At 38.1% G+C, this 27,877-nt stretch overlaps 3 protein-coding genes across 3 annotated transcripts in view; 2 read left to right on the forward strand and 1 right to left on the reverse strand.

Annotated features, from left to right (window-relative positions):
• Positions 1-579: 579 nt before the first annotated feature.
• On the forward strand, positions 580-18,143 carry kl-3 (dynein heavy chain 8, axonemal kl-3). The gene is made up of 34 exons (XM_014234128.3): positions 580-1,715; positions 1,776-1,879; positions 1,945-2,308; positions 2,369-2,739; positions 2,796-3,166; positions 3,222-3,457; positions 3,517-3,685; positions 3,746-4,151; positions 4,387-4,598; positions 4,661-4,785; positions 4,854-5,037; positions 5,107-5,314; positions 5,378-5,507; positions 5,582-6,000; positions 6,168-6,925; positions 6,994-7,133; positions 7,208-7,644; positions 7,940-8,160; positions 8,223-9,193; positions 9,268-9,616; positions 9,699-10,004; positions 10,068-10,402; positions 10,747-10,933; positions 10,994-11,618; positions 11,893-12,033; positions 12,098-12,387; positions 12,455-12,588; positions 12,644-13,270; positions 13,330-13,598; positions 13,672-16,544; positions 16,952-17,130; positions 17,213-17,428; positions 17,512-17,841; positions 17,925-18,143. The coding sequence occupies exons 1-34, from the start codon at positions 690-692 to the stop codon at positions 18,048-18,050; spliced, it is 13,839 nt and encodes a 4,612-aa protein (XP_014089603.3). The 5' UTR covers positions 580-689; the 3' UTR covers positions 18,051-18,143.
• Positions 18,130-19,531, reverse strand: Der-1 (derlin 1). The gene is made up of 4 exons (XM_014234129.3): positions 19,050-19,531; positions 18,832-18,983; positions 18,660-18,770; positions 18,130-18,595 (listed from the first exon to the last, which is right to left on the reverse strand). The coding sequence occupies exons 1-4, from the start codon at positions 19,398-19,400 to the stop codon at positions 18,457-18,459; spliced, it is 753 nt and encodes a 250-aa protein (XP_014089604.1). The 5' UTR covers positions 19,401-19,531; the 3' UTR covers positions 18,130-18,456.
• A 6,888-nt stretch (positions 19,532-26,419) lies between these two features.
• The window catches only part of erm (earmuff), a 59,811-nt gene continuing 58,353 nt past the window's right edge, over positions 26,420-27,877 (forward strand). Inside the window, exon 1 of the mRNA XM_036358020.2 lies at positions 26,420-27,550. The gene's annotated coding sequence lies outside the window, so the exon portion shown is untranslated. The remainder of the gene's footprint in view (positions 27,551-27,877) is intronic.

Raw genomic sequence — 27,877 nt, forward strand, 5'->3', positions numbered from 1 at the left:
TTATAAGACAAACGTCTGGTCTAGTACCTGAAGAAGCTTAACATAAGATCAGCCAGAACACAGTTTCTTGCAAATACTGCTAAAGCAGCTAATCGAAAAAAACACTTCTAATATAGCCTATTAACGACAGAGATTTATCGAATGAGTGTAATCCTAACCAGAATAAACTATTTATAAAATTTATCTGTCAGCTTAAAGAGCAGACGGAGCTGCCTCTTGTCGACTGATAGCGTGACACTACATATGGAATATGCGACAATGGCACACCAGCCTTGTACATCTAGGCTATGATCGTACTAAGTGTTTGATGTTATTAATAAAGAAACGCGGAAAAACACATCGTTCCAAGAGATGAGTTGGCCACTGACTCTATACACATCTATCCTAGCCTTGATGGGCTTGAAAAGCAGTTGCGTCGGTTACTTTAATAATTCATTTCAAATACAGTTATCGAAACCCAGAACCCATTCGGTACAGATAAATACACGTTAACTTCGCATCACAAAATTAGCAATAATTTCTTGTAGACTTTGCACTGAGTCGATTAATTTTCACGTCAAATGGAAAAAATCATTTGAAAAAGATTTTTCATACGGATCGGACGCATTTTTTTCTTTTGATATTTCTTATTGAATTTATGATTCATAACTAAGAATTGCAATCAGCTACGAAGTAAACAATCACGTAATATGGATTCCGGCGAAAAAAATGCCGTACGTCTGGGAAAACTTCTTGGCGTATCGCGTACCATACAAAAGCACACAGCGCGAAGACTTAGTGTTACAGACCATGAACGTGAGGAGCATGAGAGAAAGCGAACGCAATTACTTAGGGAATACCGTCAACAGCGCATCTCAGCTTTGGGTGCCAACCAGCGTTATGTAATCGAGATCGCAGCCGACTTATTGAATACAGATATGGATGAACTAATAATGGGTTTGGTAGATGATCAGGCGTTTGTTGAATTATTAGGTGGTATTTTCGAAGATAAAGGACCACGTGCATGCATGATCACTTATGCCACACAAAAAGGTTACCCACCCGAATCGGGACGTTACCAAGAGAAGCTGAAGTACGCCGATGTCAAGCGTGCCGTTTGTTTAAAAAGCGATTATGTTAAAATGAAGGGTGCTTGGGTAATTGTTTATCGCAATAACAACAATAAAACCATAGAGAATCGCACTGTCTCTGATGATGTAGCAATGTTCCGTTGGGTAACCGAAGACGGCAATTGTCTGTATGTGATTAAGGAGTTTATGAAACGAGTTTTGACTGCCTCGTTAGAGGTGGTAACGGATTTTGGTGTTGCCGAACCAGAGCAAAAGCGCAAATTCTTTCATATACTCAATATGTATAATACCTTTTTGCAATCATCGGAGGCAATTGTCTCGACACGCGTCAACTTCGAGGTCTCGCATGAACTCTTCAAAGGTCTACTTTTGGTGAAGTTTCAAATTGAGGCCAGCGCCAAAGATGTGGGACGTGTACGCTTGGTCGAGCGTTATTTTGCGCAATGGTTGCGACAAATTCAAGGAATTTTGGTGGAAGGCAAGCAAATACTACGCGATCCACCGGATGTGGGACCCTTACAAATGTTAGTTAACTGGCGACGACAATTGGCGCGTTACACCTCCATTATGGAGTTTGTATCTTCGCGTGCGTTTAACAATCACAAACAGTGTTTGATATTATCACGTTCGTCGAAACTCTTGAAGGTGCGTCTATAATGTACATAGTGTATACTTATACATTCTTTATGAAATTTTACACCCTAGAAATGGGCTGAGATCGACAACCAGGTAACTTTGGTGTTAAACGAAGCCAAAGACAACGTGCGCTATATATCATCACTACAAAAGTTTTGGGATCCTCTGTATAGGTAAAAGTTGAATGTGTTTTATTGCATGAGTTTCGGGTTTACAGTTGGGTGCCTACTTTACATAGATCTGCACCAGACGAAATTATTAGCAGCTTACCGGGTCTGATGGTGGCCATACGTAATGTCTCTAAGACGGCACATTATTTCAACACACCCAGTAATGTTACTGGTCTTTTTGTGAAGATTTCCAATCAAATCACCTTAACGAGTCGCAGATATCTGACCGACAGCGGTCGCAGGCTGCTCTGGAACTTAGAACCGCAAGGCGTTATAGCAAAAATAAATAAATGTAATGAGATTATGGAGTACTATAAGTCGATTTATTTGCAAACTGTTGAAGATATGGCATTCGCCAATGAAAACCCCTGGGTTGTCTCGAAGGTCTACATATTCACTTGTTTGGAAAAGTTTCAAGCACGTTTGGAAAAGGTGCATTTATACATAGCTTGGAGTTATTTATATATATATATACTACCATTTTCTACACAGATCAGAGACATATTTAATACTGAGATAATCTACTCTGTGCTGGACGTCATCACCATCAGCGGCATGGAGAAATTCAATGCACAGATAAAGGGCGCACGCAGCACGATCGCTTCGAAGCCGTATGATCCACTCGACTATCGCATAGAGATTTTCAATAAAGACTATGAAGTATTTGTTAAGGAGGTCGAACAAGCGGAAGTGGGCATGCAACAATTCGTAAAACAACAAATCGCTGACGTACCGATTGCCGAATCTGTCATATTAATACTGCAACGTTTCGAACGTCTGGGCTTGGAATGTTTATGCTTGGATCGACGTTACTTGGAAGTTGCCGAGATGCTGGAAAAGGAGATGTTTGTGCTTAAGGATGTGTAAGTTGCTAGATCTCTTCACCCACTAGTTTCACTAATACCTTCTGCTTGTTTAGCTACAATGAGGAGCGTGGTAACCCATTTATAGCGCGAAATATGCCACCAGTCGCAGGGCGTATCACTTGGATACGCTCCATTTTCAAAAAGATCGATGAACCAATGAAAGTGCTAAAGTATCGACAGTGTGTATTGGCGCATAAGAAGGCTCAACGCACAGTGCGCTATTACAATTACATGAATGGTATAATATGTCATTATGAGATGACTTACCACAAGGCTTGGTATGATTACTGTGAGGAGGTGCGTTGCTTGTTGAATGCGCCCATTTTATTATGTCACAAAGAAATGGCGCAATATACAGTTAATTTGGATCCGGCAATCAGACAGCTGATTAAAGAGACAGAATGGATGTGGAAGCTGAAATTGGGTAATGATATTATTGTTATAAGCTAACACATATTTATAATGTTGTAACTATTCAGAGGTTCCGAATATTGCCAGCGTGGTAACCTACTGTAAAGATCGTATACTGGACCCCGCCGTTCAGTTAAAGGAAATTATGCGGCGTTATGATCAGTTTCGACAATCGATTTCGGCTATTTTCATTAACATTATGCGCTTCCGCCTACAAGAAATTGCATTGTTGATGAAGCCGGCTTTGACCTCAATCACGTGGATTTCTGAAAATCTAGAAGACTTTGTGCAGGAACTGGATGATGTAAGCAAGTTAGTTTTTACCGTATACGAGTATTTCATTGAAATACCGTATCTTTACAGAAAGTCGACGAAGTTGAAACATTCTACCGCACTGTGGTGAATATAGAAAAAACACGCGTACTCCGCGAAATGGAGAATTTGACGGACTTCTTATATGTTTACCAACCGGAAGAGCCAATCACATCGGAGAAATATCTTGATATGAGCAATAAATTGCGTGCTGAATTGGGTATGTTACACACGAGTACAGTCAGCAGCCTTTTTTTCAAACCGATTTCACTCTTTTCAGAATCTATTATCGAGCGTAGCTCAGTTTGTATTGAACGTGCCGTTATCGATCTAGTTAACATGTTTGTAGACCTATTAGATTTCGGTCCATTAGACTCGAAGGGTCGACGTGTATATCAATTACCATTGGAGAAAATTAATGACAATAATTGGCGCGTTGAAGGAAATTATCCAATTGATAAATGGGATTGGATACAGTTTCAAAAAATATATCGCACCATCTATTTAGTACCGGACGAAGCATTAAAAGGCTTACAAATGAGAAATTACGAAGGCATACGTTATGAACTGAATCATTTACGTAACGATTGCATGGATCTATTTTCATATTACAATTCTAAAATGATTTTAGCATTGGTGCAATGTTCCAAACGATCTTTGGATTTTGTGCGACATAAAATATTGAGGTAAAATTTTGAAAACATGTACTTTTGCAGTAAAAGCGCTGAGTATACGCGGTTCGATCTTGCTTTTGACTAACCAATCGCTAAACTTTTTAGATTTGATCGCTAAGGTTATGATAATGGATGTTAACCTAAAGGTTCCAATAATAAGACGAACATATTCTTTTTAGTTAGCTATATCTCTACTTTTTTATATAACCATCACCATACATATGTAAATATTTATATTCTGCTATAGAACGAACTGGCGCACCGATCCGATGAAACCGATACTCTATACAAATATGGATATTGATTTGGAGTTGGGCTGTGCGATTGATCCCAGCTTAGAATTGATGCAAACTCATTTCCATACTGCGATACAGGTGTGTACAGAAATTAATTATTTTATTTCGACTTGGGGTCGTCAAGCGAAGACACTGGAACGACGCATGAGACGTGTTACTGTCGGTAAGTTTGCCGGATTTAGTATGTCAATATATAATTATTTATTAATGTGCTTACCACCGTAGATGAGAATCGTTATGAGCGTTCCTATTTCCGTTATGTTGTCGATCACAAGGACATTATACGCGCCATAACAAATCTAGCTAACGGGTTATTGCTGTACAAACACGATGTGGATGAATTCTTATTGGTAGGTTTCTAAAGAAGCAGCAGTGAACGGCTGATAAGATGAAACTTTTAATGTGTACGTCGTTTTAGGAAACCTTTAATAAATTTAAATATTTATGGAGTGAAGACCGCGAACAGATTATACAACGGTTTGTCGATACCAATCCGTTAACGGTCGATATACGTGATAAATTTATCTACTATGACAACATTACAACTGATTTGGAGGAGATGCGGGCGAATAAAGTGATTGGACCTATTGAGATACGCATGGGTACATAATGCTTTCAGGAATTTTTTTTAAATTGAAACGTTGAGTTAACTATTTTTGACTATTTAACAGAGAAGGCCATTGCAAAGTATGTGGAAGAGTCCAAGAAATGGAAAGTCATGTTGGGCCAATTGCTGAGTGCGCAGTACAAGAAACAGTTAGATGAAATGGTGGATTTCATTACCGAAATGGAGATTATACTTAGTAAACCCATAAACGATTTGGACGACGTGCGACAGGCGATGAATTGTTTAGAGAAGATACGCGATAACTTCATAACGTAAGCTACAAAGCGTCTTCGTAGACCTATTAATTTTTTCTCCAAAAAAAAAATCAATTCCAGCATGGATATGAATCTAAGCTTGATTATCGACACTTACGCGCTCTTCGCGCAGTACAATATATTTATACCCAAAGATGATTACGATAAGGTGGATAGTTTACAGTTGGCTTTTAATAAAATGTTGGAAAATGTGCGTATAGTTCGTCACTTGCTCGATTCGATAATAAAATAATTTTCATATCATACACAAATTTCCTGCTGTAGGCTAAGAAAACCTCACAACGTATCTCGGACATGGAGGGCCCACTGCTGCGCGAGCTGAACGAGGGTATTGCGCAGTTTGTCAAAGAATTCGAACAATTCAATATCGATTTCGAAGCGAACGGTCCCATGGTGGAGGGCATTTCGGCGAAAGAGGCCAGTGATCGTGTATTTCTCTTTCAAGGTCAATTTGATGAATTGTGGCGTAAATATGAAATGTATAACAGTGGTGAAAAGCTTTTTGGTTTGCCAATCACGGATTATCCATTGTTGCATCAACGTAAACGTGAATTTAACTATTTGAATCGACTGTACTCGCTGTATATTCAAGTGCTGAAGACGATTGCCGATTATTATGAAATGCCATGGTCTGAGGTGGATATTGAAAGGATCAGTGCCGAGTTGGCCGATTTCCAAGTGAGGTATGCCGCTATTGTTAAAAGTTCGAAATATTTGTTCAAGCTTTCGGCATAAAGCAATTTGTGAACTATTAGAACTCGATTAGTCACTATGTTATCAGTGTCGATGTAATTTTTGAGACAATCACACCACTTAAATTTTCTTTTATTCAAACCCTCTTTCAATGCAGATGCCGCAAATTACCCAAAGGCATGCAGTCGTGGCCGGCATTTATTGATTTGAAAAACAAAATCGACGACTTCAATGAGACATGCCCACTGCTCGAATTGATGACCAACAAGGCAATGAAGGAGCGTCATTGGGTGCGACTTAATGCACTGCTCAAGACTGACTTTGACCCGACCAGCGCTAAATTCACGCTCGGCAAACTGTTGGAGGCACCCATCTTAAAGTATAAGGACGACGTGGAGGACATTTGTGTGGGCGCCAGTAAGGAATTGGATATTGAAGCGAAATTGAAACAAGTTATCAGCGATTGGTCTGTGGTCAATTTGCAATTGGGTCATTTCAAGAATCGTGGTGAACTTGTATTGAAGGGTCAGGAAACATTAGATATTATTGCCTCACTGGAGGATAGTTTAATGGTGATGAATTCGTTAGCTTCGAACCGTTACAATGCACCGTTCAAAAAAGACATACAACTATGGTTATCGAAATTGGTGAACACCGGTGAGATTCTAGAGAAATGGCTTATGACACAGAATTTATGGATTTACTTGGAAGCGGTATTTGTTGGTGGTGATATTTCTAAGCAATTACCATTGGAGGCAAAACGCTTCACAAATATTGACAAAAATTATGTCAAGATTATGTATAGAGCTCGCGAAATACCAAATGCCGTGGAGTGTTGCACTGGCGACGACACTTTGGCCACGAGCCTTACATGGCTGTTGGATCAGCTGGAGACGTGCCAGAAATCATTGACGGGTAAAACTATAGCATGCACCTCCAAGCTATATAGTTTCGATATAACTTTAATAATATACTTGCTCTAGGTTATTTGGAATCCAAACGTTTGCTATTTCCACGTTTCTTCTTCATTTCGGATCCGGTATTGCTCGAGATACTCGGACAAGCTTCCGACCCGACAACTATACAGCCACACTTGCTTAGTATATTCGACGCTATAGCAACGGTAAGTGGCTTACCAACTTCAATGTTGTTTTTTTTTTTTTGAATCTATAATTAAATATCTCACATATGCAACAGGTTGACTTCCAAGAGAAAACAAATGACGTTATGATCGCCATGAACTCGATGAATAACGAGAAGGTACCATTCGAAACCGCAGTCGCATGTAGTGGCAGTGTTGAAGTGTGGCTCGGTAAACTCTTGAAAGAAATGCAAGACACTATACGCTCCATATTGGCTAACATGGCGCAGAGTCTCAACGATCCGGAATTCCTTTTTGTAGAAGAGTTTCCTGCATTCTGCGGACAAGCTGGTCTCCTGGGCGTACAATTACTTTGGACACGTGACTCTGAATATGCCCTACGTAAATGTCGCACTGATCGTATTATTATGAAGCGTACGAATGCGAAATTCCTCAACTTGCTTAACTATTTTATCGACTTGACTGTGAAGGACTTAACAAAACTGGATCGTGTACGGTTTGAGACGATGGTCACAATTCATGTACATCAGAGGTAGTTATTTTATTTGAGTTTTTATTATTTAAGCATCTTGAGGTAAACAGGTTTTAGATCAGTTAGCCTTGAACCAAAGATTTAACATTGGCTAGAACCTTTCTAACATTGCGCCGACTAAACTAAAGAGGTTAGTTTCATAAAACATTGCCCAAATATATTTAAAGAATTATGCTGATTTGGGAGTCTCTGATCGACTTAATATGTCCCCGTCACAGTTATGTAGAAATTACTGTTGTAGGAGCTGTTGTGATTATTTTCATTACCGTTACTCTTTTATACATTCTCTTTTCAGAGACATTTTCGATGATTTATGTACAATGCGGGTAAAGTCGGCTGGCGATTTTGAGTGGCAAAAACAAGCGAGATTCTATTATCACGAAGATAATGACGAGATTACAGTCGGTATAACGGATGTAAATTTCATATATCAAAATGAATATTTAGGCGTAACTGAAAGATTGGCAATTACACCATTAACGGATCGCTGTTATATAACTTTGGCGCAGGCTATTGGTAGATTCTTGTTCAAATCATTGAAATAACGAGACACTACTAATATCTTACCCTTCGTTTAGGTATGTCAATGGGTGGCGCTCCAGCTGGGCCTGCTGGAACTGGCAAGACTGAGACAACAAAGGATATGGGTCGCGCTTTAGGCAAATTGGTTGTGGTATTCAATTGTTCAGATCAAATGGATTTCCGTGGTTTGGGTCGCATTTACAAAGGACTGGCGCAATCGGGCTCTTGGGGCTGTTTCGATGAGTTCAATCGCATCGAATTACCTGTGTTGTCGGTGGCAGCTCAGCAAATTTATATTGTGTTGACGGCGCGTAAAGAGAAGCGCGCCTGGTTCTTATTTAGTGATGGTGATGTGGTTACACTTAATCCCGAATTTGGTCTATTCATCACAATGAATCCCGGTTATGCGGGACGTCAAGAATTGCCAGAGAATTTGAAGATTATGTTCCGTTCAGTCGCGATGATGGTACCGGATCGTGCTATTATTATTCGTGTCAAGCTGGCCAGTTGTGGTTTCAAGGAGAATTTAGTTTTATCACGCAAATTTTATACGCTCTACAAGCTTTGCGAAGAACAGCTCTCCAAGCAAGTGCATTACGATTTCGGTTTGCGTAATATTTTATCAGTATTACGTACGTTGGGTGCACAAAAGCGCGCCAATCCCAATGATACGGAAGAGACTATTGTGATGCGTGTGTTGCGTGACATGAATGTTTCCAAATTGATAGATGAAGACGAGGGTCTATTCATCTCACTGATTGATGATATGTTTCCGGGCATAAAATTAACGCAAGCTTCTTATAAAGATCTGCAGCGTGCCATTGTGAAGGTCGCTGATGAAATGGGTTATGTCAATAATCCGGAATGGAATCTGAAAGTCGTGCAACTTTATGAAACATCACTGGTGCGTCATGGTTTGATGTTGATGGGTCCGACGGGATCTGGCAAGACGAGCTGTACTCATGCCATGTTAAGATGCTTCACGGAAATGGGTCAGCCTCATAAGGAAATGCGAATGAATCCAAAGGTAATATCTGAACTTCTACCACAATTTGTGGGCCAATCGTATCTATTTACATAATTACTTTTCTCCTACCATAGGCCATAACTGCCCCACAAATGTTTGGACGTCTCGATGTGGCCACCAATGATTGGACCGATGGTATTTTCTCAACACTTTGGCGACGTTCGCTGAAAATACCGAAACACCAAAATTGTTGGATTGTGCTAGATGGTCCCGTGGATGCGGTGTGGATAGAAAACTTGAACTCTGTATTGGACGATAATAAAACATTGACATTGGCTAATGGTGATCGTATAAAAATGGCGGATAATTCCAAATTGGTATTCGAGCCAGATAACGTAGATAATGCGTCACCGGCCACTGTCAGTCGTGTCGGTATGACATTTATGAGTTCATCGGTATTGAAATGGACCGTTTATATGGAAGGTAAGAAAGCAAAACACGTATTGAAGAGGCGACGTACTTTTCTACGTTATTGCTGAATTGTTATCGTTTTTTCCCTAATCAGCTTGGGTACGCAGACAACCCTCCGCCGAGGCAGAGATTTACCGACGCTGTTACACGGCGTTATACGATGATGCACACACATTCCTGCAAAGTAAATTGATGGCTAAAATGCGCATACTGGAGGCTATTTATATTAAGCAAATGCTTGAAATAATGGATGGTATCTTGGAGGAGTGTAGTAATAGGACCGAGCGATTTTTAGAACGCATGTTTCTGTTCGCTTTAATGTGGACATTGGGCGCTGTGCTGGAAATCAAAGAACGTGATAAATTTGAAGAGTTTCTGGTTAAGCATCCCTCAAAGCTGAGTAAGTCTATCCTTCAGTTTACACGTCATTTTGTCGTATAAAATATGTCTCGTCATTTTACAGAGTGGCCCAAGCGTCAACCGAACGAAACAATATTTGAATATTATGTTGATGATCAAGGCATGTGGCAGCATTGGAATACACGCGTCGAGGATTTTGTCTATCCTGAGGATAGTGTACCGGAATTCGCCTCGATTTTAGTACCCAATGTGGATAATGTACGTACCGCTTATCTGATGCATAACATTGCCAAGCAACGCAAACAAGTGTTGCTGATCGGTGAACAAGGTACTGCCAAGACGGTGATGATTAAGGGTTATATGGCCCACTATGATCCCGAACAACATTTATCAAAATCATTTAACTTTTCGTCGGCAACCACACCTAATATGTATCAGGTAATGTATTGCAGTTATGGACTCCACTTTTATAAACTATCAAGTTTAGGGGATTAGTTATGTTAGGCGAGCTCTTTACCAAACGATGGAACCGATAATGATTTTAATTTATTGGACCATTATATACCTTTAAACAAAAAGTCTATATCGGCATTTCGTCACAGGGCTTCCAGATTGTTTCAGCAGTATACGTACTCTGCCATAACCAACCGGCAATATACCCTTCAAGTGTGGTTTACCTTGGTTCGAAATACTTTTCAGGGGTCGTAAAATTTTAGTACACAATACTTCTATACTAAGTATTCCGTAGGTGATAAATTTTGATTCTTGCCTTGCATTTATAGCGCATTATTGAGTCCTATGTGGAGAAGCGAGTTGGCACAAGTTACGGACCGCCGGGGCAACGTTCCATGACCGTTTTTATCGATGATATAAACATGCCGGTCATCAATGAATGGGGCGATCAAATAACCAATGAAATTGTACGCCAAATGATCGAACAAGGCGGTTTCTATTCGCTGGAGAAACCTGGTAAGCAAGTGAAATATCATATACAATTTCATTGAACTCTTCTAATTCTACGAATTTCAGGTGATTTCTCGACTATAATGGATATACAGCTATTGGCAGCAATGATACATCCAGGTGGTGGTCGTAATGATATACCAAATCGTTTGAAGCGTCACTTATCCATCTTCAATTGCACCTTGCCCAGCAACAATTCAATGGATCAGATATTCAATAAAATCGGACAAGGCTATTTTTGTTTGGCGCGTTTCAATGAAGAAGTCGTTGACATTATACCACATTTAGTGCCGCTTACACGTGTATTCTGGCAAAATGTCAAAGCCAAAATGTTACCGACACCGGCGAATTTTCATTATGTATTCAACTTGCGTGATCTCTCACGTATCTGGGAGGGTATGCTGAAAATTCAGGCGGAGGAATGTGAAAATATGCAAACGGTGCTGAAATTATGGTGTCACGAATGCACACGTGTTATTGCTGATCGTTTTACTGAGTTCAAGGACAAAGAGTGGTTTGAGAGTTGTATGAGGCGTGACGCGTTAAAAAATCTACCAGAAGAAATAGCGGCGAATTATCCAGAGGAAGAAACGTTTTTCGTTGATTTCTTACGGGATGCACCCGATGCCGCTGAAGATGATGAGGTTGAAGTGTCACTGGAACCGCCAAAAGTTTATGAGGAAATACCGAGGTAGGCTATTGGTAGAAAATGTATGCTAATATTTAGCAGGCAGTAGAGAAATAAACTTAACAAGAGTTATACCTAGAACTTTTTATTAAGATCGATCAACCATTGCAGCACCTATTTGGTCTTTAGCTGTCTGAGTATTTTTCGTTTAGCTTTGCCACACTTGAAACTGTGTTTCTCTACACGTCAGGATTCACATAGAGATCGACTCACGTAGAGATTTGACTAAGTCCATGTATCAGAAAAACTAAGTCCAACTCCGCATTTCTTTTTTCAGCTTTGATTTTGTAAAACAGAAAGTGCATTTCTACATGAGTCAATTCAATGAATATGTGCGCGGCTTCACCATGGACTTGGTATTCTTCCGCGATGCTTTGGTCCATCTAATGATTGTATCGAGAATACTTAGCATGCCAAGGTAAGTTGCAATGCTCTTGCGCTTAAGCTTATTACTTATTCATGATTAACTCACTCCTGGATAGGGGTAATGCTCTGCTCGTCGGTGTCGGCGGTTCGGGCAAACAAAGCTTGACACGTTTATCATCTTTCATCGCAAACTATAAATTCTTCCAAATCGTCTTGACACGCGCCTATAATGCGGGTAATCTGGTTGAAGACTTGAAATATTTATACCGCACAGCTGGTTTAGAAGGACGTGGCATAACATTCATATTTACCGATAATGAAATTAAGGATGAAGGATTTCTCGAATTTATCAACAATATATTGAGTTCGGGTGAAATTGCAAACCTTTTTGCGAAGGACGAAATGGGTAAGTTACATATAAAATATGTGCATGTAAGCTCACACGAAATTGTCTGGTTTTTTTTTAATGACAGATGAGATCTACAGTGAGATCATACCAATTATGAAAAAGATTGCGCCGAAACGCATTCCCACACAAGACAATCTCTATGATTTCTTTTTATCACGCGCACGCTACAATCTACATATTGCGTTATGCTTCTCACCCGTAAGTGAATGGATAAGTGTTATATGGCAGTAATAATACTATGAGCTATTTATAGATTGGCGAGAAGTTCCGTGCACGTTCGTTGAAATTCCCTGGTCTCATTTCCGGTTGTGTCATCGATTGGTTCCAAAAATGGCCCGAAGATGCACGTGTTGCTGTATCGCGACATTATTTGAAGGATTTCCCCATTGTGTGCGCACTCGAGGTTAAAGAGAATTTAATTGACCTAATGAGTTGGATACATGAGACGGTATCAGAAGCTTGCATATCGTATTTTGAACGTTTTCGCCGCACCACATTCGTGACACCCAAGTCGCTAATATCTTTTTTGCAAAGCTACAAGACACTGTACAAGGACAAGCAAGTAAATATCATAACAATGTCCGATCGTATGAGTTCCGGTTTGGATAAGCTGGATGAAGCGGGTGCCGCTGTATCCGTGCTGAAAAAAGAGTTGATTGAGATGAACAAAGTCATTGTAATAGCGACGGAGGAAGCAGAAGAAGTGCTCGAGACAGTGGCACAATCCACAGCCGCGGCGGAAATTGTTAAAGTACAGGTGGCTGAAAAGAAGGCGCAAGCTGGCGAATTGGTTAAAGTAATTTCGGCCGACAAGGAAGTGGCTGAAGCTAAATTAGAAAAGGCACGACCGGCGTTGGAGGAAGCCGAAGCAGCATTGCGGGTAAGTAGCTGCCACAATATACTCTTTACCCAATCGCTGAAAAACTCCACTATATGCAGACGATTAAAGCTGCCGATATTGCGACTGTACGAAAACTGGGCAAGCCACCGTATTTGATTACGCTCATTATGGATGCGGTGTGCATATTATTCCGTAAGAAAGTAAAGTCCATTAAAGCGGACTTGGAAAAGAACTTTCTGCAAAGCTCTTGGGAGGAATCGCTGAAGGTTATGTCCGATACAAGTTTTCTTAAGAAAATTGTCGATTATCCCACTGACATAATTAATGCTGAAATGGTGGATCTGCTAGTGCCTTATTTTAATTATAAGTATGTACTTTGACTCTTATTTTAACTTTTCGGAATATTATCTGGCTTTTTTACAACTTCTTTTCGCATATAGCTTGTATACATTTGAAGCCGCTAAAGTAGCATGTGGTAACGTGGCTGGTCTGCTGTCCTGGACCATTGCAATGGCTAAGTACTTTGAGGTGAACAAAGAAGTATTGCCTTTAAAGGCGAATTTAGCCGTACAAACGGCCAAATATCAAAAGGCTGCTACCGATTTGCAAGAGGCAGAAGAATTGTTCGCGGCTAAAGAGCGTGAACTAGCCGAGGTGCAACAACGTTTCAACGAAGCCATCGCCAAGAAGGATGCAGTGTTGGCTGAGGCAAAGAAAGTACAAGACAAAATGGATGCGGCAACAGCGCTTATTAGCGGTTTGGCTGGCGAAAAAATACGTTGGACCGAACAGATTTCACAATTCAAAAACGAAACTGATCGTCTTGTGGGCGACACTATTATATTGACTGCATTCCTATCATACACGGGTCCATTCAACCAAGAATATCGTATTGATTTGCAATATCAATGGTTAAAAGAAGTACGCGAACGTTTAATACCATTATCGGCGAACTTAAGTATTATCGAAAGTCTGACGGATCGTACACAAATCGGTGAATGGAATTTACAAGGATTGCCCTCAGATGAGCTGTCAGTGCAGAATGGTATTATTGCTACGAAGGCTGTACGCTTTCCACTGCTGATTGATCCACAGTCACAGGGTAAAGCTTGGATTAAAAATAAGGAGAAACATAACAACCTCATTGTGACCACACTGGCGCACAAGTATTTCCGTAATCATGTCGAAGATTCGATCAGTTTGGGTCTGCCAATGATTATTGAAGATGTGGGTGAGGAACTGGATCCCAGTTTGGACAATGTCTTGGATCGCAATCTATTGAAAGTGGGCACAACATATAAAATCAAAGTGGGCGACAAAGAGGTGGATTATAATGCAGCCTTCCGTTGCTATATAACGACAAAACTACCGAATCCCTCGTACACACCCGAAGTTTCAGCGCGTACCTCAATTATAGACTTTACGGTGACAATGAAAGGTCTTGAGGACCAGCTGCTAGGACGTGTCATCTTGACTGAACGTAAAGAGCTGGAGGAGGAGCGTCAAGAGTTGGTGGAAACGGTGACAAACAATATGAAGAAGATGAAAGAGTTGGAAGCCAATTTACTGCATAAGCTATCCACCACAAAAGGTAGCTTGTTGGATGATGTAACGGTGATCGAAGTGTTGAACACCAGTAAAAATACAGCTATAGATGTAAAGGAGAAAATCGAAATCGCTAAAATAACCGAGTCGAAAATTAATCTGGCGCGCGAAGAATATCGACCGGTAGCAACGCGTGGCAGCGTTTTGTATTTCTTGGTATGTAGCATGGCAATGGTGAATAATATGTATCAGACATCGTTAGTGCAATTTTTGGAGCGCTTCGATGCCTCCATGCATCTTTCGGCTAAGACACACATCACCACTAAGCGCATAAAACGTATTATCTCGTATTTGACATTCGAAATCTATCGCTACAAGTCACGTGGTCTATACGAACAGCATAAATTCTTGTTTGTGCTTTTGATGGCGCTAAATATCGATCGGCAATTAGATCATGTGAGCTATGATGAATTTCAGAATTTCATAAAAGGTGGCGCAGCCTTGAATTTGAATGATTGCCCACCAGTGCCGTTTCGTTGGATTACCGATGAGACGTGGTTAAATTTAGTGCAACTGTCAAAAATGACTCTCTTCGCGCACGTGCTAACCAAAGTTTCGAATAACGAACGCGGTTGGTTTAATTGGTACAAGAAAGAATGCCCAGAAAATGAGACTATACCTGATGGTTATAATTCGTTGCAGCCATTCCATAAACTCTTACTAATACGATCCTGGTGTGTAGATCGTTCTATAGCGCAGAGTCGCAAATATATCGCTTACTCTTTGGGTGACCGTTTCGCAGAACCTGTAGTCTTGAACTTTGACGAATTGCTGTTGGAGAGTAAGCCGTTAACTCCTTTGGTTTGCTTCCTTTCAATGGGTTCTGATCCATCGTCCAATATCGAGTCTTTAGCTAAGAAAAACGAACTCAAATGTTACCCTATATCGATGGGTCAAGGCCAGGAGATACACGCACGTAAACTTGTAGCAAATTGTTTACAAGAAGGCGGCTGGGTGTTACTACAGAATTGTCACTTGGGTTTGGAGTATATGAACGAGCTGTGTTTGCAGTTGTTGGAATTGGAAAAAGCCGAACCAGGCTCGTTTAATGAGAGTTTTCGTGTATGGATCACCACAGAACCACATGACAAATTCTCAATCACCCTGCTACAGATGTCCATTAAATTCACCAATGAACCACCAGCGGGTATACGTGCTGGCCTAAAACGTACCTATGGCAATATGTCACAAGATTTTCTCGACTACTCGCAATCGCTCTTCTATCATCCACTGGTCTTTGCGATCTCCTTTCTGCATACAGTTGTACAAGAACGTCGCAAATTCGGTCCATTGGGTTGGAATATACCGTATGAATTTAATTTCGCCGATTGGTATGCCAGCTGTCTATTTGTACAGAATCATTTGGACGATTTAGAGCCCGGTAAGGGTATAAGTTGGACTACAGTACGTTATATGTTGGGCGAAGTGCAATATGGCGGTCGTGTTACAGACGATTATGATAAACGCTTGTTGAATACTTTTGCACGCGTCTGGTTCCATGACAATCTCTTCGCACCGACATTTGAATTCTTCAAGGGTTATAAAATATTCAGCTTCAAGGAACAAGAATCATATTTAGAAGCGATTGAGGATATGCCTCTATTGGATCCACCGCAAGTGTACGGTTTTCATTCAAATGCTGAGATTACCTATCAGACAAATACGATGAGGAGTATTTTGGACACTGTCGTTTCAATACAGCCGAAGGGTGAGTTCGACTGTTTTAAATTAAATTCGAAAGGTTTCGTAAGTAGTAATAAGAGCCACGCTTATCAACCTTTTGAGGGTCTGTGGCTATATTTGATGCAGGAGTGATAGAACATTCTTTGAGAACAGTTTTTTGCATTGAGGAAGAATTGGGAACAGATTTTAAAAAAGTTATTGAAATATACATTACAGAAAATATATATTTGTACTGAAAAAAAATATCTGAGGATCTACCAATAGCTTCATTTAACGAACAATGTCAAGCGTTATAGTTTCTTTTCTTTATTATACATACTTACGTATAATTTAAAATGTTAATGTAAATGGTGATATTACAGTTTTTTGTGTTTAGTTTTAAAAAACCTAACCTCAAAATAAAAAATTTAATCATGTTTATCTGCCTTTTAGAGTCCTCAAGTGGTACGGGAGAAACTCGAGAAGACCGTGTTGCTCGTTCTACACGTGAAATGCAAAGTAAAATGCCTCCGCCCTATGATTTGTATGAGGTGCGAGAACGTCTACGCCTAATGGGGCATACGAGCTCAATGAATATATTTTTAAGACAAGAAATTGATCGTATGCAAAAGGTAAGGAGTTATAGTGCATTTTATGCGCCATAAAAATTAGTAAGAAGAACGCCTATAAATATGGTATTTCGCTATTTCACAGATTATTATACTGGTACGAACTACACTGAAAGACTTGCTACTTGCCATCGAAGGTACCATTATTATGAGTGAGCAACTACGCGATGCCTTGGATAATATTTTCAATGCGCGTGTGCCAGAAATGTGGAAACGTGGCAGCTGGTTGTCGTCCAGTTTGGGTTTCTGGTTTACTGAGCTCTTGGAACGCAATCAACAATTTCACACTTGGTGTTTCAGCGTAAGTGCACGAAACTGTAGTCTGAATAAATATGTGTATGTATGTGTCATAAATCCTTGAATTTTATGTAACAAAAAACATAGGGTCGCCCGGTTGTATTCTGGATGTCGGGCTTCTTCAATCCGCAAGGTTTTCTAACAGCTATGAAACAAGAAGTAGCACGTGCCCATCAAGGTTGGGCCCTAGATCAGGTTACCATGCATAATGATGTACTAAAGGTCGGTATTGAAGAGTGTAAAAAGCCACCTAAGGAAGGTGTCTTTGTCGAGGGCTTATTTGTAGACGGCGCTGGTTGGGATCGTAAGCTCTCCAGATTGATTGAAGCGACAAACAAAGTGCTGTATGTGCTACTGCCGGTTGTACATATATATGCAATAAATTCTGTGGCGCCGAAAAATCCAAAATTATATACGGTAAGTTGGCGTAGTAATAAATAATTTAAATACAATACATAAATTACAATACACTAACTTTGTTATATTATCTTTGCCTCCAGTGTCCGGTGTATAAGAAAATTAATCGCACTGACCTCAACTATATCACACCACTTTGGCTGCAGTCACAGAAACCGCCGGATCACTGGATATTACGTGGCGTTGCACTGCTTTGCGATATCAAATAAATATGCAAATTACAAGATCGTATATGCATTGACTACATATTTTGATACCAATATTTGTTCGTATTTCAAATTTAATAAATTGTTATTTATATAGATTTGTTCTTTTATTATATATTATTTACAAAGCTATACCATCACAATTGCGTGAATTTTCATGACATACCAAAATCTATCCTAAATGTATAAATAATGATACTGAAGTAAGAGTGTTTACTTATGTCACATATTGTTATAATATCAGGAGAAATGAGACACCGAAAATGTTTGTATTACTATAGACAGTTTAAAAATAAACTGAGTAGGCGCACAAATGTTAAATACATAGCCAGTTTTTCGTAAAATTATCTCCAATTTTAATAAAGTTGTTTTATAAGTATTATTATCCCACTTCATTACCTCTTTTCAGCTAACGGCCTAACTGATTGCCACGACCCCAAGTGTTACCGAAGACAGGATTTCCAGCTGCTGGGCGTTGAGGCGCACGACTCGCTGGTGGCTCACCAAATCCACTGAATCCACCACTTATATCTGGTACATATTGTTTTCTGTCGAAAAATAATTTTATTTTTGAGTGCTTGTGCAAATCACATTTATGCAATTTATACTTACAGCAGGTTTGGTGTCTCCAAAAATGCATTACCACCAAGTTCTTGTGGATATTGAAATTTGAAAAAGTAATAAAAGTGTCCGATAAGTATACCAATAAGTGATGCAATTGATCTAAAAATATATAAAATGTATTCAAAATTTAAGTTTAGTTATAAAGACGTGTCCCGCTTACCCTTGGAACACCAGCTCCATAACTGCCAACACCCACGGTAAATAGACAGCCTTAAATCGTGTTCCAAACCAAAAGTTTACAATGACATCTTTATTTAGTTGGCACCAAACGTATGTAGTTGAAACAACCAGCAAGTCCATAAGGAAAAATACCTACAACAAATCAAAATAATGATTATAGCATGTTTTTTCGTCGCCATCGAATCAGGAATTACTCACACTGAATAGCATACCACCAACATTTGCTAGAAAAGCTACTATTAGTAGCATATATAAGTAATCAGCTGGACTTCGTCCGAATTGCTCTTTCTCCAATTGTGCTATATAACGTGAGATGAAGTAGCAATTGATGAGAAAATGAAATCCAGTCGATGAGGTTAATGGGTATACAAATAGGGCTGTAACACAACGCCATAACTGAAAATCTCCAAATACTGCATCACGACGTAGATATACCAAGTGCATTGGTAATATGTTGAAGCGGGTTAGCAAACTGAGCACAACCGTACATGTTAGCCAGTAGCGTGTGAAACGGGGTAGTTGACTATACCATTGACCCGGATCGGTCATTTTTACAATTGGTTTTATTTTAAACAAATTTCAATAATTCAAATACAATAATGCTTTTCAAAGTAATTTAATATTAGAGCGAACAGATGTTGAATGAATTTGTTTTCTAGAACTTGACAACTTTGACAAAAAACTTACGTGTCCTAATCTATTACATTTCTTACCGCACAGTGCTGCCAAGCATTAGTAAATAAAAGAACTGAGCGCAAGGTTGCAAACGTAGAAATGTACGTTAATAAACAAGATTTTTGTTTAAATATTTACTTTAATTACAGTTCAAATTAAGTTTGCAATGTAACATGGGTTTTTGCATGATTCAATAATTTGTGAAACAGAAAGATTTTACTTATATATGTAATTTAGAAAAGAACTTATAAGTTTAAAATCATTGTCAAATGCATACATGTTGTATGTGCTTTAGTGCTTCCTCTTCCATCTATAATTTACAGTTACTTTCTGGTGACGCTTTTATTGCGTGTTAATTTAGCTCATTTTATCATTTTGTAGTGCAATAGATAAAAGAAAACGTTTTCAGTGGCTTTCTGTGTTTGAATTGTGTTTGTTTAATGTACAGTAGGTTTCATTCAGCAACGTAAATGCTTCATTATGCTTTAATAATTGCGCTTCCGGCGGTGCTTGACTATCGCGGCGCGTCCGATGTAGTGCGTGTTTGTTAAGTGATTAATGTTGTATTATTAAGCTAATACATATGTTAAAATGCATGTATTGTATATCACAGTGCATGTTTATATTGAAAAATTTATTTCCGGTGCAGTAATTTACTGTATTCGTAAGTCAATAGTTTTCCGATGGCGTTGTAGGAAACATCCGCTTCATTCCAGACGTTCTTTTTTGTAATGGAAAGTTTGAAAAGCAGTGTACTAGTGGAGTATAATTTGAATTTTCGTTTGCCATTTTCCAATTCGTACATTACAATTTAAAACACCTTGTAGTGGTGGAAAATAAGGTTAATTCCTTAGTGTGTTGATTTGTATATAATACATGTGTTACATTTTTTTTTGTAAAAGAAAGAAAATGGTGTAGGTTAAAGAAATTTATTAATTGTTTAATAATTTAGTTCAAATAAGAGCCATTTTATATCGTTTTTTTCCATTTAAATCTCATCAGTGCTTGTGCAATGAAAATCATTAAATATTGTGTAAATATATTTTGCGACAGCAAGAGCTAAGGTTCTAAGGAGATGGCAAGTGAGTTTCTAAATATATAACTTTATTTAATTTAATATTACACTTTATATAAGTACATATGTATGTATAACACAGAAACTCATACGTATCCACATACCAACTATATTAGTATTGTCATATATGTACTTGTATGTAGGTACACGGTGTCATTATCGCACTAAATATTGTATGTATAAAATTTGGCTTTTATTTTCGCACGTTTACTCATACACACACACATTTGTACATATATCTTAGCAAAAAATACAAATATAATTGTGGTTACGTACGAGTAATTACTTTGTCATTTCACAATGCATCCCATACAATTCTGTATAGATTTGACTTCTTATTAAGGCATAGAAAGTGTCTCCATAAATGAATTTGCCTTTTTATATTATTTAGGGGATTATAAGCTAAGTATGTACGTATGTCTGCATATTTCTACATACATATATTCAAAAATATTAGTATGTATGTATGATTATTGAATGAGTCGTCGGTCGTCAAAAACTGTAGCATATTTGATTGAATGCTGTCAGCCACTTCAATGTGCACTTTTCCATTACGTTGCGTTTTCTAGTTAATTGGAGTTCATTTAGCTAAAAATTTGATGGACTTGCGTGTTCAAAGAAAGTAAATAGAAAGAAGAATTTGTAACATTTTAGTGGTCGCATAGCGTATAGTAAAATCTAAATACAGAATAAAAAAATTTACTTGTATATGTTTGTACATATGCGCATAATTGTGAGAGTTTGCAGAAGAATGCATATGGATTTTAAGTGATTGCAAATTTGAAGTGAAAATGTGAAAAAACGACAAATGTCAAGTGTTAAAGTTCATTGTGCAGTCATCAAATGAATTCATACATAATGCATATGAATGTATGTACAGACATATTTATGTATGAATGAATATAGGTAACGCAATATATGTATTGGTATACATAAAATGTAAAAACTCAGGTTTACTACCTATACATATTTCTTGCCGCATACTACTTGTATGTGTGACGATATATAGCACATACTTTTTGCTCATATGCATATACATAATTGAAAATTAATAGAAACATATTGAATTTTATAATAAATTACAAACATGTATGTAATTGAGGAAATGGTAGGCATTGATAAAAGAATAATTTGTTTAATTATTTAGGATGCATATATGCACTCACACAATTATTATGCCACTGTACAGAGTACATTAAATTTAACACCCAGAAGGAAGCGCCGAACATCTATAAAGTATATACGACATATATATGGTATATGATCAGCGTGACGAGCTAATATTGGACCACTATAGCATATAGCTGTCATATAATCTGATCGATCAAAATCAAGTTATATGGAAAACTTTTTTATTTGGACAGACATCTTCACGAAATATGTCACAGATTATTATTGAAGAGAACGCTACAATCTCTGTGCAAATAGGTCAGATCGGACCACTATGGCATATAGGTGGAATTCAGATTATTGTCCAAGAGAACGCTACAGACTCTGTGCAAATAGGTCAAATCGGAACCCTATAACATATAGATGGAATTCAAACTGATCGATCAAAATAAGGATGGAGACCTTTTTACACCCTTTTGTGCTATAAGAAAGGTCCCTGTGAAGCTTCGGTGCAGCCAAAGTTAACAATTTTTTCTTGCTTTTGTGGGAATTTGGTGACTAAAATGTAAAAAGAAAAAAAATATTATAATATGTAGAATATATTAAAAAGTTTGATATATTGTGGGAAGTTTTGTCGAAAATCATTATCGGCATGACGACACATAATTAAAAAAAAAAATTACTGCATCGAATATTTTGTTGCTTTGCTAATTACACATATTGCATTTGATCATATCTGATGGTATCTCACGACCGTCTTGCTCGGTATTTACCTTAACAGGATTCGAAAGGTAATGAATACTACCGATAATGTTCGATCTTAACGGAACCGTTTAAAAAAGTGTAGTGACGTAAAATTACAGCTTTTGGTTGGAAATTTAGCATCAGACCTTAATCTTAAGAAGATATCATAGATTGTAGGGTATGGCGTGCCCTCTTCCAAAAATCACTCAACGGCCATGCCTTCAACTTCCAGCAGAATTTTTTATAGAAAATAGCGCAAGTTGCCATCGCTTAAACATTCACAGCAAGCTGTGGTACTTTGAGTATATTTTGACCACAATAATGAGTGTTTGTTTTCTGCAATCTTCAGTTCACGATAGAATAGCTTTAGGAATAATGATACAATAAAAAGTTTTGGCTTGGTTATCATGGAAATGGTGAATGTTTTAAGTTTCTCAAAGGTTGTGATGGTAAATATTTGATTAATGTGAAAGAAATAATTCATAGAAAAACAGATTTTCAAGAAATTTTTGCTATTATATTGTACTTCAAATTTTTTCGCACTGTGCATCCAACTTTAACCTTAAAGCGACTCTTCGCCAATATTAAATTTGCTGCTGATATGCCAACGTTTTATGACGGCTGATAATAGAATGTTTGCAAGAAATATGCCAAAAAGAAAAAAAAAGAGTGAAATGCCAACAAAGTTGCCTGCCAATAGAGCAGCTATTTGTTGTTGGCTTCAATTCTTTATTTTCACTGTTTTAAGGCAACATAACTACAACTCTTCCTGCAGCATTTCAAGACAGAGACAGATAGTATGCCAATACACATGCAATTATGGGCGAGCCTGTTGAATACCCAACGAAGACAGTTATGAAAGCAGATTGTGAGGGGGAGCATATTTGTGTATCGAACTGAGACAAAGTAACACAATGACGAGAGGCTAATAAATTGCCAAGCCATGGATGGGTAGATGTTTTTATGTATGCATATGTGTGTGTTTGTGTATGTAATGCTCGTTTTGAGCCTCTCTCTCTGTATGGTTGTGTGTGTATGCATATTTTTGGCCACACCCACTAATTAGACGAGTAGGTTAAAAATGGGTGCTATCACATTACGAACACACAAACATACGTTTGCATGTGTAGATATGTGCGCAGTGGACATGCGCTTCTTGGTGGTTCTCATTTTCGGCACCACTCTTTTGCGCATACGCTCTTTCTACGCATTACTTTCCTGCCCACTTTCTCTAGGTGCTAAGAAATGCTCCTCTCTGTTAATTCGTCCTCACACACACATACACATGTACATATGTACATATGTATATTCACTGTTCGCCAATGAATTTGTTTACCATTGGTCCACTTGACAGTTTTTTCTCAGCTTTACTCTTGCCAAATTTGCTTTGTTTATTTTTTCGCAGCTTTTTTGCTTTTGTTTGTTGTACACTCTTTTTTCTGGCTCACCTGTCAGTCGTGCTAATAATCTATGTTTGCTCAACTGGCCTGTGTTGGTGTGTGGTTGCAGTACTTCAAAGGGGAGCTTCAAGCTTTGCGCCATCACAGCCGTCGAGTCGAGTCTCTTATTGTCCATTCGTAGTTTTCTTTGATTGCATTGCATATGGCGTGTGTGTGTATGTGTGTGTGTGTATTTATTTGTTCTGTTTGGTCCTCTGCTCGCTCATTTCGTTGTTGCAGTGCATTTCTGAGCAGTAAGTGTAGATTTAGTTGATGTACTTTTGTTTGGTGGGTACTTTGACTGGGCTGCTGCAATGTCTGGAGATGCTTGCGATGTTAAGCGTTTTTTGTTTTGTTATTTTGCGCCTCCCTTCCCTGCTCTACGCTATTGCATATACTCGTACATACCATAACATATGTATATCTTGTTGGGTAAACAAGTAATTCTTCTCTCTTACGTGGTTCAGTAGTTATTATTTATTTATACATAAATGTATGTATACATGCATTTGTGTACGTTTGTAGTTGAAGTACTTTAAAGGAAAGACTTAGACTACTTGTCCACGCTATCAGTAGCTCCTGGACGGTGACTTGAAACATAAGATTCTTTTTTTCAGAGATCGATAAACTATTCTTCATATTAACTGGTCTGTACTTAATAATACTTAAATAATCCAGTTATGTGGCAGTATACAAGACCAATGAAGCCGTTTCCTTATTCATAGATTTAGTTTTCTAACTTTTCCGCCTTCATTGCGATAGAGTCTTCGGTAAACTATTCGCTTCAGAAAACCGTTATTTCCTTATAACCGTAAAGTATAAGTATATACAAGTATAAATGATAATCGTGACAGGCTGAGTCTGTTTCCCCATGTTCCTCTGTAGTATATACGGGGGATATCGATATGAAATTTTGTACACGTCCCTTTCTCCTCAAGAAGCTGCTCATTTGTCGGAACCACCGATATCGGACCACTATAGGATATGGCTGCCATAGCAACTGGTCGGTCAAAACGAAGTCCTTGTATGAAATTTTTTTTTATTTCAAAATATATAATAACTCATTTATTAACTAAGAGAGCGCTACAATTTCCGAACATATTGTTCAGATTGGGCAACTCTAGTCAAGTCCTTTTATGGAAAACAGTTTTATTTGTTAGGGTATCTTTACGAAATTTGGCATCAAGTATTGTCCAAAGCATCGCGAAAATCTCCGAACATACCTATTGTTCAAGTCGTACCATTATAGAGCTGTCATTCAAACTGATTGATCAAAATTGAGATTTTTTATACACTTTTAAGCTATAAAATATACACATGTGAAGGGTATTATTGCTACATTGCAGGAGAAGTTAAACGTTTTGTCTTGTTGGTTGATGATGGTTCTTTGAAATCCACTATTTCTGATGACTAAGTCCGAGACCTGGTAGTTATTATTGCTGGATTATTAACAGCGTATATGGTATATCTGAGCAAACTAAACTCCTAAACTAAGATAATTCTTAACAGTGTATATGGTAGGTCTGACCAAACTAAACTCCGTTACTAGTACAAAAAGGAGTAGGTTTGGTCAATTCAAGTAAAGACTTTATGAAGTGAATTGGTTTTTATGTCCCTAAACATTTCATAATATGTTCGTTTAAGTTCTGGGGAAGCAAAATATCCCAGGTTCCAAATCTCTCTAATAAGGAGACTGACGTAGTCGTTTCAAAAAATTCTTTTAAGTTGCTGGCACGAAAATCAGAAATTAAAGGTCATAAATTAACCACAAAAAGTTCATGGATTACTCAAGCTAATTTTTACAATGACTTTACCCTAATGTCAAGTCGGTCTCATAATCACGATACAATACTAATTTTGCATATGACAAAAGCTAGGAGCAAACCTAATTGGTCTTATAGAGTTTTGGTTGTCACAACATAAGTTATATATGGTATTACCATCGGTAGGGTTCTGAACAATAAAAATATATCCAAGGTTTATCCCCAGAGTTTTTTAAATAGCACTCATGATGGCAAAGCTGATAATTACCTGAATAATAACGAACACTCACTAATAACCAGCAGCTAATATAACACTGTTTACTCGTAAATATCTATGCATACATACAAGTATATACTTAATAATGATGTTGTTGATGATACTGGTGGTTATGTGGCCAGCAATCATTATGGCTGCTCTGTGCCAGTTAGGTAGAGAGATAAACATGCAATGTGACACTTTTTGTGCGCATCAAATGAAAAACTCCCTAACACCCCTAAAATATTGCGTATTCATGAGTTGAATGTTTCCGCGTGTGTGTGTGAAGATTTGAGAGCAATAACAGAAAGAGAGCGCATTTGGGGTGTATGAATGAAATGGATTATACTTTGATGATGTGAGAGCTCTCACCCCCTTGAAATATATACATTTGTATATGGATATGAATGTAAATATGTTTTATGATATCATTGTGTCTCTCTTCGCCAAATGTTCACCGATTTTCATATGTTTATTATTGTTGCAAGTAATGTAACTGTAGTCGCCGACATTGGAGTGCGCGAGTGTGCATTACGCCATAGTGAAATTCCGAGAAACGCGTTTAAGCAAGCGCTTTGCCGACGGAGTATTATAACGGTAAATCTATCTAAAATGTTTAGTGTGTAATCCTTACAAAGGACTATCTTGGCGTGTGTGGGCGTCAAGCCAGAAACCACCGTCACTGCCGCCATTGCTGTTGTCGGTTGCTCGTCTTGCCGTCGCTGTCAACTGTCAGTTGTCAGCTGTCAGCTCATCAATAATTTCTAGGCGTCAAGTCAGCAAGGCAATTCATACAAATCGACACAAATGTTGGGTCACTAACATAACGGCGCCTGTGTGTGTATGCGCGCTTACTGTGTTGGTGTGCTTTTGCCACCAGCGCAACGTTTGGCGCCTCTTCAAGGCTTTTTCTGAGCCACTTCATCGTCCTTTGATATTTTTCATCTACAATTGCATTTATGCTCGTATGTGTGTGCGTATGGAATGGTGTTAGCTATGGACACCCTGTCGGCGCTAAGCCCACGCACACATGCCCATTTGGTTTCGCTGCCCGCCTGCCCCCTAACGCCACACACATATGTGGCGGCGACTTAATACATTTAATGTGCGCCAAAGTGTGCCGATATGCAAATATGTGTTGGTGTTTTTGCGGTAACTTGGTCACAGTTTTGCATTAATTTACCTTCCGTCATAAATCAAACATTTGCATTTTAAAACTGACGTCGCCATTGACAGTCGTTGTGTACGGTTAAGGCGGGCTTTTCCCACGATTTCGTTGAATAATTATAAATGTTATTGGAAATCGCCGAATTACAATTAAAAAATAATTAAATAAACAAACAAAATATAATAAATAAATAATATAAAATAAAACTAAAAACAAAAAAAAACATATAACAGATTATTATAAAAATAAGAAAACTAACAACAAAAAAACAAAATTCTGTGCTAATAAAATAAATAAAACTATGTGATAAGTGAAAATAATTTGTTGGTGTGTTGTGCAAAAAATATATCTAAAAATAATACTACATGCATAAAATTAAAGAACATGAACTACTGTTAGCTGTATCTACACACTTCTGGAACAACAACGGCTTATTTGCTGTCTAGGATAATAATTTCTCCACAATCAGGTATGTAGTTTTGAATCACAATGTTTATTCAATATTAATAATTTTTAATTAAAAATACGGAATATTTTGTGTGCGATACGGTGGGGTATTAAAAAAGTTGATTCCATTTAAATTTAAGTATTTTTTATCGAAAACGGTCCACGGTGAACGTGTTTAAAAGCAAAAATTCAGTTTCTTGGCACTTTAAATTGGTTGTAAATATATCTATATTTAGATTACTTGAAGTACTCAATATTCCACCGATCTGTAAAGCTTTAAGTTGAAAAAATGGCTTCAAATTGTCCACTTGGCCAAAACGAGAAATCGCTTTTCTAATTAGATTTATCC

Source organism: Bactrocera oleae, chromosome 3 (assembly GCF_042242935.1).
Source record: "Bactrocera oleae isolate idBacOlea1 chromosome 3, idBacOlea1, whole genome shotgun sequence".
In the NCBI taxonomy this organism is placed as follows: domain Eukaryota; kingdom Metazoa; phylum Arthropoda; class Insecta; order Diptera; family Tephritidae; genus Bactrocera; species Bactrocera oleae.